The sequence below is a fragment of the Natator depressus genome, chromosome 5 (assembly GCF_965152275.1).
Source record: "Natator depressus isolate rNatDep1 chromosome 5, rNatDep2.hap1, whole genome shotgun sequence".
Classification (NCBI taxonomy): Eukaryota; Metazoa; Chordata; order Testudines; family Cheloniidae; genus Natator; species Natator depressus.
The window spans coordinates 98,701,792-98,721,880 of record NC_134238.1 but is presented as its reverse complement, the minus strand read 5'-3'; the positions used below and the strand labels follow the sequence as shown (position 1 = coordinate 98,721,880).

The 20,089-nt window shown below is 41.7% G+C and overlaps 1 protein-coding gene across 1 annotated transcript in view; it reads right to left on the bottom strand.

Moving 5' to 3' along the window:
* DOCK8 (dedicator of cytokinesis 8) overlaps positions 1-20,089 on the bottom strand; it is a 131,905-nt gene that overhangs the window by 14,510 nt on the left and 97,306 nt on the right. Inside the window, exons 29-39 of the mRNA XM_074953288.1 lie at positions 19,697-19,866; positions 17,686-17,834; positions 15,965-16,147; positions 14,712-14,847; positions 12,952-13,039; positions 7,683-7,779; positions 4,960-5,094; positions 2,948-3,100; positions 2,091-2,249; positions 519-619; positions 2-194 (exon numbers count right to left, since the gene is read on the bottom strand). Of these exons, the coding sequence (XP_074809389.1) occupies positions 2-194; positions 519-619; positions 2,091-2,249; positions 2,948-3,100; positions 4,960-5,094; positions 7,683-7,779; positions 12,952-13,039; positions 14,712-14,847; positions 15,965-16,147; positions 17,686-17,834; positions 19,697-19,866 (1,564 nt within the window). The remainder of the gene's footprint in view (position 1; positions 195-518; positions 620-2,090; positions 2,250-2,947; positions 3,101-4,959; positions 5,095-7,682; positions 7,780-12,951; positions 13,040-14,711; positions 14,848-15,964; positions 16,148-17,685; positions 17,835-19,696; positions 19,867-20,089) is intronic.

Here is a 20,089-nt window from a genome sequence, read left to right as displayed (position 1 = left end):
CCTGAAAGCTGACGCTGCCCACTGGCAGGTACTTGTGATCCTCTAGCATGCTCAGGTATTCTGCAACCAGAGCGGCAGCATGGACCAGGCACATGGCTGCCTCAGTGTAGCACTTCTTCTTGGCGTGTTTCTCTGCCATGTTCTGTAGCCAAGTCAGCCTCAAGTCAGGTGACGTCTGATACCCTTTGGCAATTCTAGCAACACAGGTCAAGAAATAGATTTGAATTGGTTTCTTTTCTTTCTTTAAAAAAATACGTATCTATCGTCATAAGTGCTTACAATGTGCATATTGCATCACAAATGAAATTGAAAATTGGCTTATAAAAATCTTTTAAAATGTAGAGAATTGACTGGTGCACTTTGTATGTTACATCATAAGGAAAAAGCTCCTTTTGCCTAAACACTGCACCCAGAGAGCTTGTCAGTAAGAAATACTTGGGGATCTCTCTCAAAACCCCACAGGCCCTTTGTGTTTCCTTCATTTTAATTCATTCAACAACAGCATGAGAAGGTTTCACCTGTACATGAGATCCATGAGCATCTCTGGATCTTCCTGAAACTCCCTCATTTTCACTGTGTCTGACAAGATACTGTTCAGATTATGTAGCAGCTCCTTCACCTGGAGATACACACACATAAAACCCACACATGCTTCAGGGTTTGATTAAAAGTTCAGCATCAACACAAGATGATTTACTGTTTATTCTATTAACTGTTGGCACAAAGAAAAGTCACAATGCAGGACTGTGACAGCGCAGGCTTTACCAGTCACATTCATTCAGCAAGCAACTAACAGAACAATGACATGGCAAAAGACACACACACACACACACACACACACACACACACACACAATAGCTTTATCAAATCAAATCAAACAAGTCCATCTCCTTTTGTTCAGGAACTCTATCATACTTATCCCTAAATGGAGTGCAACTTCTGGTTCAGGAAAATTGCAATATAATGTTAAGCAGATGTTTTTGCAATTCTTAGCACCAGATGTTTCATTATCTCACAGTTAGACATGGTGGTTGCTAGTAATGCAGTCACTTCCTTATGAACTGAAAAGAGTGGGATTTTTTTTTAAACTAAGGTTTCCATATATAGCTGTCTTGCTCTGATAATGTGGAAAATGACAGGTTTCAGAGTAGCAGCCGTGTTAGTCTGTATTCGCAAAAAGAAAAGGAGTACTAGTGGCACCTTAGAGACTAACAAATTTATTTGAGCATAAGCTTTCGTGAGCTACAGCATCCGATGAAGTGAGCTGTAGCTCACGAAAGCTTATGCTCAAATAAATTTGCTAGGCTCTAAGGTGCCACAAGTACTCCTTTTCTTTTTGGAAAATGACAGGTTCCCATTTCTCATGACGGTTATGAAATCATCATGATTTATAAAGCGGGATGCATAAAAGGGGAAATTTGATTAGCCAACATGTGTGCCAAACTGTGAGTGAAACCAGGGTAACTCAAGTGACCAGGAATAATTAGAGATGCTACCTGTATATTTCATTTTAAAATAATATATTCCCTTTATACAGGAACTGTTTGGGTAGTTGGAAAAACTTAGCTTTCAGTTTCGTAACTCAACCACACAAAGAAGTGCAAATATCCTAACTGCATAACTTCTAGGCTGTTGCCTTTAAAATAAGGTTTGTCATTTTTCACTGACAGCTTTGGGTTTTGGAGAAATGGAGGTAAGTTATGTTTTCAGATTGGCAGTACTATGGTAATGACACAAATTCCAGTCTCAGATACTGTACATGGATGGAGCTCCTTCTGGATTCAAGGAGAATCATGTATACATAGCTAAGAGAAGAATCTAACCTACAGTAAGTTCTACTTGGATCACTGTAAGGTTATCCCATGGAATTATGCTCAGCTTTTACTCCAGACATCCTAGATATTGTCAAGATTGTTCTGATTTTAAAAGTGTGGCCCTTCATTAAATTAGAGATGGGTGCAAGCAGCAACATCTGCACCCCAATTTTCAATATTACTGGTTTAGGAATGCTCAGGTGTGGAGATCTCATTCCAGCGCATCTCAAGATGAGAGGTCCTGAAAAAAGCATCAGAAGCCACAAAAAGCCTAACCTGGCCTGGAAACAGGGTTGGCTGCATGTCCATATCTTCTTCTGCATACGCCAAGATCGTTCGTAAGGATCTTCTGAGGTACTCCTCATTGAAATCAGATGATTTACCAACCAGAGAGGCCAGGGACATTGTCACCTGCATCTTCACTCTTGCAAAATTCTTTATAGGTAGGGGGGAGAAAGAAAAACAAAGGCCATGCAATAGCTACAAGGTGTATGGATTCAAATGTATTAATTTGCCACAGGCACCATACATTTTTATTCATTTGTGTGCTCTTGGGATGTAAACCCACATCTTTTCTACTTACTTAAATACAATGGGCCAAGTGTACCTACTTCTGCCATCTGTCATTTTGGCCCAGTACTTTACATGTGAACACCTTAGGGCTACATGGTGTCTCAGGCTATGTATCTATGCGGAGTGTAAGGGGAAGTAAGAATCCCCTCTGTCACATCCCTGAACATGCTACCTGGACCGTAGGTCCAGGCACATAGGTGTAGGAGAGCTATGTGCACCTGCTAGACCCCATCAGAACAGCTGGATAATGAGTAGGTGGAGTCCTGGCTCCCTTCCCTCAATGAGCCAGCCAGTGAAGCTGAGCTTGTGGGAGATATTGGGGGAGTGGGAATGTTGCAATTTGCTGCTGATATAGGCCAGCAAACAAACAAACTATCATTTGCCACCCACAGAGCAGGAGGCAAGCAGGGTAGGAATTGTGCCTCAGAGGTGTGCCTGCAAAAGCACAGCACCTCCTCCTTACATACAAATCTTTTCAATTTGTTATCATTTTTAGTATTGGTTTTAAACTCTAATGCCAAAGAGTGGCATCAAATTCTTTGCTGTATCTAATAACTTACACTGATGGAGCTGAAACTGTGTCTCATGAGGAGGTAAAGGGTAGCACAGGCTTGAATTCGTGTGATGTCTATGCTGCTGCTGCAGTGATGGAGAACTCTTTGACATAGGTCAGCACACTGCTCCATCTCCTCTTCAAACAGCAAGTCTCCAAACTAAGAGAGGCAGAGAAGACACCATCAGGGCATTCGACCCCAAGCATTCAAATGTCACGAGTCAGGCTCAAAAAATCATGAGATTTAAAGACAATACTGTCTGAGTTCTTTTGATTTGGCTTCTGGTTTCTCAACCTTTCCTCCAGACCTAGGAGCGCTAGAAATTTACTCTTTGAAAAAATAAACAAAAGCTATGATTCTCAGATGATCTCATGACTCCAGGAGCTTTAAGCAAAACACCAAATATGGCAAGATTTGCAGTAAGATTGTGAGAGTTGGTATTTCAAGACTTTAAGCACACCAACACAAAGCGGTGAAGAAATATGCCAACAGTGCACTGAGAAAATGGAACAATTATTCATTGGATCTTTTCACATCCTGCTGGCACCCTAATCCCTGGCACCACACAATTTCATTCTCCCCAAAACTTCCAGCACTAAGCTCCATCCGAGACCCTGCTCCAAACTTTTGATTTATGATAGGTTTGAGACACACAGATTGCTGTTGGTTCTGGTAGCCCCACAATGTGCTTGGCACTGTGAAATACAAAGAGGCAATGTCCCTGAAGAGCTCACATTCTAAACAGAATACATACGGATACACATCTACTGTTTGTGCATCGATAGGAACTTAGAAGGTGTGCATGTAACAATGAACACATGCCATTATCTCTCACTGTTTCAACCCTTGCGTGCCTCTTTCTGAGCCTCCACCCTTGGGTCATTGTCTTATCTGTCTGTGTTATGTCTAACCTACATTGCAAACTCTTTGGCACAGGGTCCCATCATTTTTCTTAGTTTATAAAGCAACATGCACACACCTATAGTGCATTATAAAGAGTTAGAATGGTTGCTTCATAAATTACAGTACCAAGTCATGTTAATTGGATGATACACTCATTATTATTACTGAAATCTGTCATAAGTCACTTTAACTGGAAGATTCCAAAGATGATTAAATTTCCATTGTACTTTATGAGTTTCATAACTACTCAGGAAACTACCCTATCATTAATCGTATCTGCTTATCCATATTTAATGGAAGACAGACACTAATTTGGGCACAATTATCCTGTTTGTTTGTTTTTTACATTTAGGATCTTCACAAATTCTTTTTGGAAATTCTTTTTCAGAGGAGAATGACTCCTTTGCCAGGTGCTAAAATATTCTGAATAAGGCTCTTCTCTTAGGACTCTATATTAAAAGATAACAAATCTGGTATGATTCATGTTATAAAGACAGTAGGCCAAAATCTGCCCTTATTTGCTCCTGTGAAACTGTATTAACTTCAGCAGGGATGCACCAGGGAAAGTGTGGGGATAATTTGTGTTAGTATTTAGAAAAAAAATAGTATAAAATATACCAGTAAACTCAGATTCTCATCTCAATTACATGTGCTTAAAGGGGGAAGAATTCCACTTAGTTCAGATGATTGACATCCGTGTAACTGATCTGAAATTAGTCTTGAGGCTGTAATAATCTAATTTCTACTATATTCATGAATTCAGCGCAATCAAATTCCTGAAAATTTAAATAACTATTTTAACTGAAGTGACCAATCCTTTTAGGTGGAATTTTGCTATACATTTTTATCAGTATAATTTTCTGTGTTCATTGATACATTGCTAGAAGCAAAAACAATACAATACTTTTATTCCACCTGAGTTGTTCCATCCATGTTATCAACAATATTTCCAAGGAGTGGAAGCAGACAGCCCCGCGCAATCATGAACGGTCATGCATGCACCAGTGTGTCTGTACAAAACAGCTGTTCTGATGGGTGCAACTGGGTTTCCACTCTGAAAATGTGGCCCTAATGTCTTAACCAGAAAGACAAAAACAAGTATTTTAAGTGTTTACCTTGGCAATGAGAGCTCTGAGTGTGGCAAAGCAATGAGTCAGGTATGTGGTGCTCTGATCACAGCTGAGAGAATTTACCAGGACCTTCAGCACACCTCCCAAAAGGTTATCTTTGCAGTCTACAGCCGAGCTCGCCTACACACAGAGAAGAACAGTATTCATGTAACTAGGCAAGCTAACAGGAAACAGAAGCACAGGGACCAAAGTTCTCTTCTATTGTCCAGGAGACCAAGATTGGAATCCCTCGCAGGCTGCAAACAAAATGCTTCGCCACACTGTGTTTTATCCTACAAAACAGGAACAGGGAAGATGCTTCTCATGGATCAGGGTAGAAAGGGAAAGAGGAGTCCTCCCTGTGCCTCTCAGTGTTCCAAGGATCTTTCCTATCCATTGTGAACTCAGCACATTTCTATACCCACCCTCAAAGTCCCATGTTTTCATAGAATCATAGAATCATAGAATATCAGGGTTGGAAGGGACCTCAGGAGGTCATCTAGTCCAACCCCGTGCTCAAAGCAGGACTGATCCCCGACTAAATCATCCCAGCCAGGGCTTTGTCAAGCCTGACCTTAAAAACTTCTAGGGAAGGAGATTCCACCACCTCCCTAGGTAAAATTTTCCCTCGGTAAAATTTCATAATCTTCCTGCTGGCTGAGTCTTTTTTATGTGGCTTTAAAGGACTACATGGCACTCCCTTTGGAGGGCATCACTTTTCTAATGCCAGGGGTTAGAGAGGAATACAAGGTGAAGGTGTTCTGTACTGCCTCCACATGCTCACATCCCAGCAGGCAGATCCTCAGATGGGATAAATTGTCATGGCTCCACTGTAACCACTGTACCCCGAGCTGAGGACCTGGCCTCTTCATGTTAAGGGCCTGATCTGGCAAGTTGCTTCAAATGGGCAGACCCTTGTGCCAATGGGGCTCCAAGCAGGCATAAGGGTTGTCCTGTGCAGAGCCCTTTGTAGGATTGAGGACTAAAAACTGAGATCTCACATGACAACGCAGAGCAATGCCACAAGTCCACCAGGAAAAAGAAAAGGAGTACTTGTGGCACCTTAGAGACTAACAAATTTATTTGAGCATAAGCTTTCGTGAGCTACAGCTCACTTCATCGGATGCATTCAGTGGAAAATACAGTGGGGAGATTTATATACACAGAGAACACGAAACAATGGGTGTTACCATACACACTGTAACGAGAGTGATCAGGTAAGGTGAGCTTTGTATAATGACCCATCCACTCCCAGTCTTTATTCAAGCCTAAGTTAATTGTATCCAGTTTGCAAATGGTGTCCCCTGAATAGATATGTGGACACAGTTGGCAACTTCTCCAACGCATCATCAAGGATCTACAGCCTATCCTGAAGGACGACCCATCACTCTCACAGATCTTGGGAGACAGGCCAGTCCTTGCTTACAGACAGCCCCCCAACCTGAAGAAAATACTCACCAGCAACCACACACCACACAACAGAACCACTAACCCAGGAACCTATCCGTGCAACAAAGCCCGTTGCCAACTGTGTCCACATATCTATTCAGGGGACACCATCATAGGGCCTAATCACATCAGCCACACTATCAGAGGCTCGTTCATCTGCACATCTACCAATGTGATATATGCCATCATGTGCCAGCAATGCCCCTCTGCCATGTACATTGGCCAAACCGGACAGTCTCTACATAAAAGAATAAATGGACACAAACCATACGTCAAGAATTATAACATTCAAAAACCAGTCGGAGAACACTTCAATCTCTTTGGTCACTCGATTACAGACCTAGAAGTGGCAATTCTTCAACAAAAAAACTTCAAAAACAGACTCCAACGAGAGACTGCTGAATTGGAATTAATTTGCATACTGGATACAATTAACTTAGGCTTGAATAAAGACTGGGAGTGGATGGGTCATTATACAAAGTAAAACTATTTCCCCATGTTTATACCCCCCCCACCTCCCGCCCTCTGTTCCTCAGACGTTCTTGTCAACTGCTGGAAATGGCCCACCTTGATTATCACTACAAAAGGTTTTTTTCCCCCTTGCTCTCCTGCTGGTAATAGCTCACCTTACCTGATCACTCTCGTTACAGTGTGTATGGTAACACCCATTGTTTCATGTTCTCTGTGTATATAAATCTCCCCACTGTATTTTCCACTGAATGCATCCGATGAAGTGAGCTGTAGCTCACGAAAGCTTATGCTCAAATAAATTTGTTAGTCTCTAAGGTGCCACAAGTCCTCCTTTTCTTTTTGCAGATACAGACTAACACGGCTGCTACTCTGAAGTCCATCAGGCCAGCCCAGTCCCAAATGTTTAAGACCCTCAGACAAATTCCTGAAATAAATGTAGATCCTTCTTTCCTCCACCCTCCTCAGTCAGAGCTGAGAAACCCCAGTGCCCTCTAAAGCCAACTGAAATTGGATTTCAAGTACTGTTATAAATAACCGGGGCCAAAGTCTCTTCTCAGTTACACGGCTGCAACCCCACTGCGTGAAAGGGGCTTGCACCAACAGATGACAATTTTGCCCTTGGGGTTTTTTTTGTTTTGTTTTTTAAAAACATCTGGGATAACGAAGGATAATTTTTTATTTATTTCAGATTGTAAATGTTTACAAGGTCTTTTTAATTAAAATGTACTGCCTAAGAGAGAAATGAATCCCACTCACTTTGGCATCTGGGATGCCAGGACTGGCCTAGAGCTAACCGTGCAGTTTCTCACCTGGATGATATTCTCCTGCATATCTAGGATGATCAGATTAGCTTCTGTAGCCAGGTTTCCACTGATCAGAGCTTCTTGATCTAGCTCAGCTTTTGTTCTATGAAAAGAAGCTCTTATTAAAGCATACAGTAAGTACCCCATTATCTGGATAATAACCTACTGTATAAACCAGGGCAAAATAAAAGTGACAGCATTTTGAATATTCCCATAGGGACAAGCAACAATCACCTTGTTGAAGGGCATTTCCTAAGGACTACTGGGTAATTGGGAGGAGTTGGTACTTTAGACCAGTGGTTTTCAAACTTTTTTTCTGGTGACCCAGTTGAAGAAAACTGTTGATGTCCATGACCCAGTGGAGCTGGGGCAGAGGGGTTTGGGGTGGTGGGCAGGGCTCAGGGCTGGGGCAGAGGGTTGGGGAGCAGGGGTGAGGGCTGCAGGGTGAGAGGTTTGGGGTGCCGGAGGGGGCTCCGGGGTGGGGGGGGGGCTCAGGCCTGGGGCACGGGATTGGGGCACAGGCTTACCGCTCAGCAGTGCAGTGGGGTTGCTAAGGAAGGCATGGTGCCTGTCCTGGCACTGCGGACTGCGCTGAGCCGCGGAAGTGGCCAGCAGCAGGTCTGGTTCCTGGGCGGAGGCGCGCAAGTGGCTCTGCGTGGCTCTCGCCCACAGGCACTGCCCCCCAGTTCCTATTGGCCAGGAACCAGCCAATGGGAGTTCAGAGCCGGTACTCGGGCAGTGCATGGAGCCCTGGGGCCACCCTGCCTAGGAGCCAGACCTGCTGCTGGCTGCTACTGGGGCGCAGTGCGGTGTCAGAACAGGTAGGGACTAGCCTGCTTTAGCCGGGCAGCACCACCGATGGGACTTTTAATGGCCCGGTTGGCGGTGCTGACCAGAGCTGCTGTGACCCAGGGCCTTACATTCTGCGACCCAGTACTGGGTTGCGACCCGCTGTTTGAAAACCACTGCTTTAGACCATTGATCCCCAAGAAAAGCCCTACAACTAGGCCGATGGATATTTTTAAATAGAAGATGCAGTTTCCTTTGGCACAATAACATCATAATAATGAGCAATATTTATAAAATGATGCCATGCCCCACCCCAGGGAGGGATGGACTGAGGTGTATGAGAAGAGGCAGCAAGTTCCATACACCTGAGGCCACTACAGCAAAAGGCGCCATCGCCAGTCGATTTAAGAAGGGATGGTGGCATCCCTAAAAAGAGTCGAGGGAATGATGGGGCAAAGAGCAAACCTGTATCATGACAAGGCTCAGGGAGGAGGTCTGGAACATAGGCCCTCTAGATCTCTCAGCAGGATGATGACTTGAGCCTGATGAATTATTTGTAACCAAAAAAAATGATGAAGTTCATCTACTCGCTGACCCTGAGTTACCCAGGAACATGAGGTGGTTTGCTCAGCTGTATTCATTATTACTTCTGGGCTCCAGTACGTTTGCAAACTCTCAGTTGAGAGTATTCAGTATTTGAAATCAGAGCTGTTCTGACAGGACTCATCACTCACGTGGTGTGTTTCTGTCCCCTGGCTGGATGAATGACTCTGACCATCAGGTGTCTGGTGTGAATTCACAATTTGCTTTTTGTGAATGTTCTACTACGTTTGCTACATTTCTACTACATTTGCTTCAAAATTTATATTGGGATGAGGCTGGAAATCTCAGCTATTAAAGACCAGCATGGCCATCTTCAAGTCATCTTGGCAGTGTTATAGACTGCCAGGGTAGGGAAGGAAGGGCAGGTGTAACATGACTGATCACATTTATGCAAAGCCGGGAATGATGGAGAAGACCTGCCCGGAGGCGATTGCAATAATCAAGTCATGTATTGCTAAATAAGAGTGAAGACTGCAGAAATTAAATAAACAACACGTTCTTTTGAACCATTTCCAGCAACCACTGGATAATTCACGCCCTGTACATTAGCCACTCCAATTGATTGACTCCTCTCCTGACATTCCACTTAAGCCATAACAGTGACTACAATCTACTTCAAGGCAGGTAGGGCAAGGAGAAGTGAGGACAAGTGTCAGCATATGCGAACCTGAACATGTGGCCTACCAACTGACTCCCGAATGCCTTCTGGAGTATGGAAATGACAACATGCAAATAGTTTTCCAGTGTTAAAATCCTGGTTAAATCACTAGGGACAAGCAAGACACTCAGATACCATAGCGATGAGTGCCGTAGGCCATGTCTATACTTACAGGGCTGCAGCAGCTCAACTGTACCAGTACGGCTGCAGCGCATATGGTAAAGATGCTCTATGCTGATGGGAGAGACTTCTCCTGTCGGCATAAAAAAGCCCACCCCTGCGAGCGACATAAGCTATGTCAGCAGGAGAAGCTCTCCCGCCGACAGCACTGTGAACATGAGTGCTTATGTCAGTGTAACATTTGTCACTCAGGGGGGTGGAATATTCACACTCCTGAGTGACATAAGTTTTGCCGACATAGGCAGTAGTGTAGACACACAGCCATATAAACATAAAAGCCTTGTGTACATGCAGAGTTGCACAGGTTTAGCTAAAGATGTGATTTTAAACTGATTTAGTTGAACCAGTGCAAAAGGCTGTATCGAACACTTATTTCAGGTTAAGCCAGGTTTATTTTGGTTTAGCTTAAGTCAATTAGGAACAGTTATAAGCTAAACCATAATAAGCCACTTTTAAACCAAAAAGAAGAGTACCCACACAGGGGTTTCCACCACTTTTTAGCTCAACCAGTGCAAATTTGTGTATAAACAATCTTCTTGACAAACAGAGTCCTTAACCCTAATTATCCCTAGACTGCTTTTGCAGCCCCAAGGCTAAAGTTGTCTCTATCCCATTCCTGTGCAACGGAGCGGGGATAGTGTCTGATATATAAGCCCCTGCTCTGCGCCTCCTTGGTCCACTTCTGCTTATCATGGCAATTGGGTAATTAAGGACCTAATCCTATTGCCTTAGTAAGGAGTAAACCCATTGATTTTTATAGGAATTTTACTTATGAAAGATTGAAAAGGACCACAAAATTTGGTCCCAAAGTTTCAACTTCTGTTTTCAAAAAGGGAATTATATTAATCCTACTGAATCAGCATTTCATTCCATAGTTAAAACTGCTACATTATTTAGCCCAGTATTTCTAGGTTGTACCAGCAATCTCCGGACTGTACAAATACTGCAGTAAGAGATGGCATCAATTTGATTTTCGTGAGGAAATGAGAGATACATGAACAAAAGGCAGAGTGGACAAAGATTTGTCATTTTTTAAAATTATAATGAATTCTAAAACCAAAAACCTCTTTTAAAAAACCAGTTATGATTACTGATAACAATGTAGTTACCTTTCACAGCATTTACAAAACCCAGGCACAGAACAACAGAGCCAAACCAATTATCCAAGCAAAAATTAAAAAGGGAGCTAAAGAAGGTCATTATCATGGAAAGTCACTGCAATTTTAATATAGGGAGGCTACTGCACTGCCAGAATGAAAGGCAATCCTTTCAATTAATCTAATTCAGGTTCAGAATGGACACGAAGGAAAAATGGCATCTCTCCAAATGTCTATATTTGTAGACGCTTGGCACACACAGCACGCAGGTACTGCTAGTAGCATAACTGATTAATGAAAAGCCAGTTTTCTATAACTATAAACATTCAATTATTTATCACTGCAGTCTGCTGATTAAGTTGATCTATTTTACCTGTGCATTCCCTTCTTTGGAGAGTGACAGAAATTTGTATCCACAAATCACAATTTACAACTTGCAACAGGAAAAATATGTCACTCTTTTCCCCTTTGCAAATAAGTCAACTCAAATATAATACAAAAGGTCAAATTTTGCTCACCTGATTTCATAAATTCTAAAGCCAGAAAGGACCATTGTGATCATATAGTTTGGCCTTCTGTAAAATACAGCCACAGAACTTCCCCAAAATAATTCCTTTAGAACTACAGCATATCTTTAAAAAAAATCCAAACTTGAATTTAAAATGACTGGTGATGGAGAATTAACCATGACCCTTGGTAAATTGTTCCACTAGTTAATTATCTTCACTGTTAAAAATTTACACCTCATTTTCAGTCTTAATTTGGGTAGTTTCAACTTCCAAACACTAGAATTTGTTACACCTTTGTCTGCTAGATTGAAGAGCCTGTTTTCAAACATTTGTTCCTCATGTATATATTTACAGACTGATCAAGTCACCCCTTTTAACCTTCTCTTTGTTAAGCTACATAGATTGAGCTCCTTTAGCCTAGCATTATAAAGCACGTTTTCTAATCCTGCAGTCATTCTTGTGGGTCTTCTCTGAACCCTCTCCAATTTATCAACCTCCTTCTGGAATTGTGGGCACCAGAACTGGACACAGCATTCCAGCAGTGGTCACACTAATGCCAAATTCTGAGGTAAAATAACCTCTCTACTCCTACTTGAGATTCCCCTCTTTACGCATCCAAGAATTGTACTAGCCCTTTTGGCCACAGCGTCACACTGGGAGTTCATGTTCACCTGATTATCCATCGTGACCCCCAAATCTTTTTCAGAGTCATTGCTTCTCAGGATAAGAGTCCCCAGTCTTGCAAGTATGGCCTACTCATTCTTTGTTCCTAGATGTATACATTTACATTTAGCTGTATTAAAATGCATATTGTTTGCTTGCACCTAGCTTAACAAGTGATCCAGACGGCTTTCCATTTAATGAGACTAAGCATGTACTACCATGCTGTATATATAAAGTAGCTATAGCTACACCACTACATAAGTCATATAACCCCCTCTTATGGGTTTTCAGTATATGCATCAGTGACCCAGTGTCACTCATGCAGTTAATGAACACAAGATAACAGGGTAAACATCTCATTCAAGCATTTACAATCTCCTTATTGTGTAACAGCAACATCCAGCATCCTTGTGCTAGATCAGTGGTTTTCAACTTTTTTTCATTTGCAGACCTCTAAAAAATTTCGAATGGAGGTGTGGAGCCCTTTAGAAATCTTAGACATAGTCTGCAGACCCCCACAGGGCCCCAGGCCACAGGTTGAAAACCACTGTTCTATAGTAACAACAACCTTTCGTGGACCCCTTAGACATAGTCTGCAGATCCCCAGGGGTCCATAGACCACAGTTGAAAACCACTGTGCTAGGTAATCACTTTTGATTTCTTTGCCCTTCTGAAGACTGGGGCTGGACTGAAGCTGCGGATTTTGTAATAAAATCATCCTGGGAAAAATAAGGTTAGTTCTGGTAAAAGAGATATAAATTTATTAAATGACTTACTTATCTAGCCTCTCGTTTGCCTGCCGCCATTGAGTCTGCTCTTTTCTCCAACGCAGGTTTTCATTTAACCCTGGGAATCTGTCATTCCCTAAGAGGGCAACATATGTCAGCAAGATTAAAGCACAGAGGGGTGATCTGGATTTTGATATCAAATCGTACAGGAGGATCTACATTTCTGCAACAGTCAGACAGTTTTCAAATCTTCCAGCTTTAAGTCTCCTGGACGCTAGTAAATGCACATTGTCAATCATTTTTAAAAATCTGGGTTTATACATTTATGTTTGTTACACATGGCTTAGAAAATTAAAAATCCATTTTGAATTGAATCGACTGCCTCCCTGTATAAGCAACTTGTTTATTTTTAATATTTTCGAAACCACGGTCATGTTTCTTCCTGGTACGAGGGCACTAATATAATGACATCACTGTGCACACAGACTACTTGTGGAAGCACACACACTTTTTTCCTTCTGCTCCTACAAGAAAGATATGGTCAGAAAAGCAACTATATAAAAAGGAATGTCCTTACAGATCTGCTCTCCTTACATTTTCTGGATCCTATCTGCTTTCAATTCTGATAAAATAAAGGGCCATGTAAACCCATATAAGGGGCAGGAAATGTGAGTTTCAACTCATGCTCCTCATCAATCCATCTGAGGGGCAGGATTTGTTCTGTATGGATCAGGTAGGGAGTGTAACCCTTAGACCCACAGAGATACTAATCTCAGTACACTCATGAAGGCCCAGTGGCCTCACAGACTTCCCCAGGTAGTCTTCCTCTCTTCTGACAGCCTCCCCATGTGACTGCACAGTAGCAGATGCAGGGGAGGCCCAGTAGAAATTAATGTTGCTTGGAACAACAATAACTCCCAACTCTCAGAAAACAGCTGCTCTCTGGCTCCACCCACCCCTCTGATCCACATATCCATACGGAATACTATCCTCATGACGAAGAGGCCATAAGATTTGGAGGTGGGGTGAATGTACCATGGAGCCAGCATCCCTCTATTTAACATCCCCACCTGCATAGCCCTATATTTTAACTATTTTTTCATTCCTGTTAGCTCTGCAGAGCCAATACAACTATGGGAGAGTGAGTTAGAATCTATTCTGGCCTGGGCATCATCCACAGAATTTTTAAGTGGATCCTCATTACAGACAAAAAATATATTTACTGGCAATGATGCACAAGTCAACATAACCCAGCTTGACTCTCAGATCCTTCCCCCCACCCCTCCCAGCTGGATTTGGAGTTCTAGCAGTTAGAAGAATCATTTTTTAAATTTATAGATGGAGTGCATCACATATAAAGACACTGAGAGGCAACAAACATGAATCATATGTCCACAAAACTAGAGGGTGGACTGAGGTCTGGCTGAAACTCAGTCTCCAATTGCATAAAATGTCTCTCCATATATTTTTGGGCCTAAGGCAACTGACAGTGTCTCACCCTTTATTAATAGACTATGCATAACTTAAAACAGAATCAAAGAAACATTACATGTGATTTTTTGAGATATGTTGACTGCATATTTCTAGCATAAGAAGAGCTCACATATTATACATGTTGAAAGCTAAAAACATTTTTATCCACAGCAAAGCATAGAAAAGTCTGCAAGGGCAGGAAAGGGAGAGAAATACATTTGCAGCTTTTATTGCCTTCCAAAGGCACAAAGGGAAGAACATTAATATCCACAGCACACTTGAAGTCTTTTGATAAAAATTAAATTAAAAATTAGAGGGGGTGGGAGGGAAAGTACCAGCTGGTGTCCTGCAGCGTTTCATCATTTCACCCCTGGCTCCTTCGCCTCTCAGTAAAGCCTCTTCTAGCCTGGCTTTTACATCTCTTGATTTCTGAAGCACTTGGGTGCTGACTTTGTCAGAGCTTTGTTTGCCCTGGACATACATGAGAAAGCAAAGTTTCAGTGATCAGTTTCTGAGCAGCCCCCTTAAAGTACATATAGTCAAATTAACTCTTCGTCCGAAGTGTACTACCAAAGCTGTAGCTACAGTCTCCAGATCAGGCAGAGGGCACTGAACACTATCAAAGGGGCACAGGGCACACACAATCAAAGTACAATAGCAACATGCACACTGTCAAAGGGCTAGTGTGTATACTGTTTCTAAGCACACCGGGATAGCTGGAAGTAAGGAGAAAGGTGGAATTGGACAGATTGTTTAAGATGCTCCAACATTTCAAAAGGCCCCACTGTCATTATGCTACCGTTATAGTTTGCAATTCTGTAGCATCTTCTATGCAATGGGCTTTGCGTGCGTTAATGTATTTAGTGTCACAACTCCCTTGTGAAGTAGGTAGGTAGTATTATTCCAATTTTACAGATGAAGAAACAGGCTCATCACAAAAACTACTTGACCAGGTTCAGACAGGCAATCTGTGGCTTAGATAAGAGCCTTGACTTTCAGACCCATGCCTGAACCCCAAGACCATTCTTCCATCTCATGGCTCGCTATAAAGGGTAGAAGAAAGAGTGCGTGGAAAGAAGCTACCCCAACCCACCTTCCCACGGGCTATTTATGTGCCGGAGGGAAAGAGGAAAGGAACTGGACTGTAGAAATATGTAAAAATGTATGGTGAGTGAAACTCCAAAGATTGTAGGTTTACTTTAGATAGACAGATATATTCAAAATCCTGGCTCCTTATCTGAATGTCTCAGCAGAGAAATGTTGGTAAAACAGACTCACTTGCACAACTGTTGGCTCTCCTGCTTCTATTCAGAAGTAAGATGCTCAGAGCCACACAAAAAGGAAATCAATAAATAATTTAAAACAACTTTATAGGATCTCATAAAAAGTTTAATTTGAGTTTTGTTCAAAAGCTTGGGTCAATTATTTTATGTGAATCAGTTTACTCATCCCTAACAATGGTGAGGATCAGGTGACAAGAGAGCCAGTTTAACCTCTTCCAGTCACAGAATTATGGGTTGCCAGGGAAGGATTGCACTAGAGTTTGTTAAAAAATTGTGACAAAGTATCAGTGAAAAGTTCCATTTACCTTATACTCAAAGCATGAAACGCAAATGAAAAGAAGATCTAAAATTCTGTTCAGCTGCATGGATGGAAGATCTGCAATCCACTTCCGAATTAGACTCTGTTCAGCATTTTTCATGATCCAGAGGAAACAGATCAAAAGGTTGCGAGTAGTATCAGGACTTAATGTGTTGTACTGTTTGTAGGGCTAGAAACAGATAAAAAACGTGTTCCATGGAGGGAGAAAAAAGATACAAATCATACTGGTTCAGTAATATTATTTAAATACTGGTGGAGTTTTGTATCAAAACCATAGTTCATGCTGAGAGTGCTTCATCTATTCCATATTCAATATTTATAACATACAGCTGAGGCTGTGTAGACAGGAAGTGCATGTGTGTAAAAAAAGAGAGAGAGAGAGAGAGAGAGAGAAAGGGGCACTGGTTGGTAGTTATCTCTACATCAGATTTGTTAGCATGTAGTGTAGAGATAGAATTCTCTAATTGTTAAGGACTTTCCTGTTGTGTTTCCTACTGTTTTTGTAATGTAACGTGTTTACACAGATACACACATCTCAGTGGTCATTAGCGCACACAGATACATCCATGCAATTTTGGAAATCTGGGCCATAAATTATAGGCCACATTTTAAAAGCAATTACCCCAAGTTGTGCCCAAAAAATATTTCCATGCTTGTATAAAGGAATGATTGCAGTCAGGGTAACTGAGCACACAAGAATATACTTTTAACTATTTAAGGGTGTACTAGGCACACATTTACCAATTTATAGGTGTAATGACCCTTTTGTGAGTGTGCACATATTTTGTGGCAGTTACTTGAATGATTATTTTTTAAAATATTGCCCTATATGGATGTATAAAAGGTTGCTATTTTGATACTAAAAGGATTTAGGAACATTTGAATGCAAACAGAAACCATTTTTTGTTTATGCAGGCTTACAAAAGTGAGACCAACACTAAACGGCAACAAAAGTTAAACCTGTACAAATGCATAAAGCATGTAACAGAAAGCTTTATCATAGGTAGAGCTAATTGTCTGACATTTTCCATTACAAGGCCTGTTTTCAGTTGCTTATAACTTTGGCAAACTTTAACCGTTTGGGCTGATGGGTGTCTGATTCAGGCTTTTTAATATTTATTTATTTATTTATTTATTATTATTTTCCAGCCAAAATGGTTCAGCCAATTCCAAGCATGAGGCCAGGGGAAAATAAATTGTTTTACCTATCTGAAAAAATTCCGGCAACCTTTCCTTTGAAATGCTCTATTCCCCCCATGATTTGGACCAGGGACTTGACATGTGGCAGGGCTGCAGCGTATGATTTTTGCCATCCCTGTCAAAATCCATACAAATCTGGCCAATTTTTATCAGCCTTTGAAAAATGGGACATTGTACGTGCACAGTAGAAACTTGCTAGAGCTAAAATCTCCCAAGATCCCACCCTCACTAAGAATACTCAAGCCTCTCACAGCTCCTAAGTGCTGACCAGACTCCACATGTACCATTTCCACAGGGCTACTGATTGTTCTCCCTCCAGCCCATAGATATGGGGGCAAAGCTGGTCTTTCCCTGTAGTGGCTGCTCCCAGCTGTTCCAGGCCAAGCACTGGAATTGAAAGCAAGGAGCCTGTCTCTCTCATACTCTGACGGTTTAGGGTAACCTCACCGAGAGGATAATAAAATAATACTGCCAGAAAGAAAGCCTGGCAAAGCAATGCAGACATACCAGGGAAGACAGAGGTGCACTTGAAGTCCTTAGGAGGTTGAACTGATTCCCCGCAATGGCCCAGGCAACAGACTGATTGATTGGGTTTGTAGATTCTTGCTCTTCCTCGGGACTCCCTGTACGACTTTTCCCACTGCGGGCTTCTGAAACTACATGTGAAATGCCCCATTGACTCTGCACAGCATAATCCAACATTATTATGTAGGATTAGCTGGACAGTTTGCAACTACCAGCAGACGGCCAGGTTATACAAATAAGCACAAGGATAGAAGGATCTGTTCTAACCCACTCCTGCTGTCTGGTAAAGTTGATTTATGCTTCAGAGGCAAAGCCACTAAAGGGTCTCAGGATGGCTATGAACTACAGTGTCAAACCAGTGCTTTGCACTGCTTGGATTAAATCACCAATGCCAGGGTCAATGACATTACTTTACTAAGCATTATCACCAAAGCTGTGCTTGCGTGGCAGATTTCTCACAGAAATACACAAACAATACCTTAGACGTTAGTCCATTCGGGGCTTGGCTGCACATTGGGCTACCCACATTTGCCATCCTTGCCTGTCGATGGCCCGTCTCGCACATACAACACAACACCGTACAAAGCTGGCAACTACTGACAGAGGAGGTGGTGCCTACTGGTTAAAAGACAGGCTTAGGATTCAAGACTCCTCACGTCTGTTCCCTGTTTTTCCACAGGCTTTCTGAGTTACCTTGAGCAAATAAGTTATTTAAACTAATTTTTACAAGGTCCTCTAATACTCAGTGCTCAACTCGAGACACCAAAGGTCGGGTTTTTAGAGGTGCTAAGCAACTGATTTCAACGTGCTCAGTACCTCTGAAAACTAAGCTCATGGCATCTCGATTTAGGTACCCCAAAACAGAGGCACCCCAAGCTACTGGACACATTTGAATGTTTAGGCCTTATCCTTGCTATGCCTCAGTCTTCTCATCTACAAGATAGGGATAAAACCTCGATTAACAGAGCATGGTGAGGTTTAACCAGTGTGTGTCAAGTGTTTCAACACTCTTGGGTGGCAGGTGGTAACAGAAGTTCCAAATATTATTGTTTTATTCCAGACATGTACAAAAAGTTTTCATAACTGGTAAAAAACTGTATTTCTCAAAACAGCGATACGTTTTTCTTTGCTGCCTTGAATTTTTCATGAAAACAAATGGTAGTTCTGCAAGTAGCACAGCGCTGTCCTTTCAATAGAACATAAATAGCTGGTTCCTCTGAAAAAAAAAATGGCAACCTGCTGCCTGCGACAAATCCATAAGAACTCATTGAAGTCAAATATGACAGGGGTCAGACAGTGTAGAGAATTATTTTTTAAAAGGATTAAAGATTGAGAACAGTATTTGTAGTTTCGTGATTTAGGATAAAAATTCTGTTCTAGACTCTTGAGCCTGCTAGTCACATTCGCCTGCAAATGCTCCTTTTAACTACAGCACCATGATAACTGTACTATCAAATAACAGAAAAATGAGTACATAAAATGAGCAAGTCAATTTGTAAACCTGTTACTACTTCCTAATTAAACAAACAGCATAAAAGTAAGCAAACAAAAAAATCTAACAGAATCCAACTCATCTAGGTGCGCACTAGCTAAATAATGTAACAACATAACATTGTTACCCTTATTCTCCTCGCTATTGTTTGTTACACCCATTTATATCTTAATATTAGATTGTAACCCTTCCACGGCAGGGACCATGTTTATATGTTAGCCATCTATCAGAATAGTTATTAATTAATCAGTGATATAGCATTATGTATAATCAAGCACTGCTCTATCATTTGCTCACCTTATTATTTCTGTACAGTTTCTAAGTTATAGTATTTGAATAAACATTTTTCTGTACTTGAAAATCCAACTTACTTTTAATTAAAGAAACATTTGCACTCGCAAGCATGTTTGGAGTAGTTAAGGCAATCCCTTTTACATTTTGTCAGCTCACTTCATGAAGTCACTTGGAGAGGTCAAATAAGGGAAGAAAAGAAGGTCTTACCTGTAAAGTCATACAGCTGTGGCAGTGCATCCAAAATGATCCCAACCAAAGGGAGGTAAAGGGCAGCAATTTTGACCTTCACCTCTGGTTTTAAGCAGCGCTGGTCGAGGTCATGGGAACTCAGCAGGCTGTGCACAGCACTGATCGCTTTCCTCTGCACTTTACTGATTCTGTCAGCACAAACAAGGACTAGCTCTGTTACTGAGACACATGCAGGTTATATGGATCAAAGAGGCTATGAGAGATGATTGAGGTGAAGGAAGTTCATAAATATTCTGTGGATAATTCCTTATGCTATAACCAGAGAGTAACATCTCAGTCTGCTTTCCCTACATAAATCCTGATCCAGATGACAGACTTCACACCTGCAAAGTAGGGAAAACTGTCCCAGGC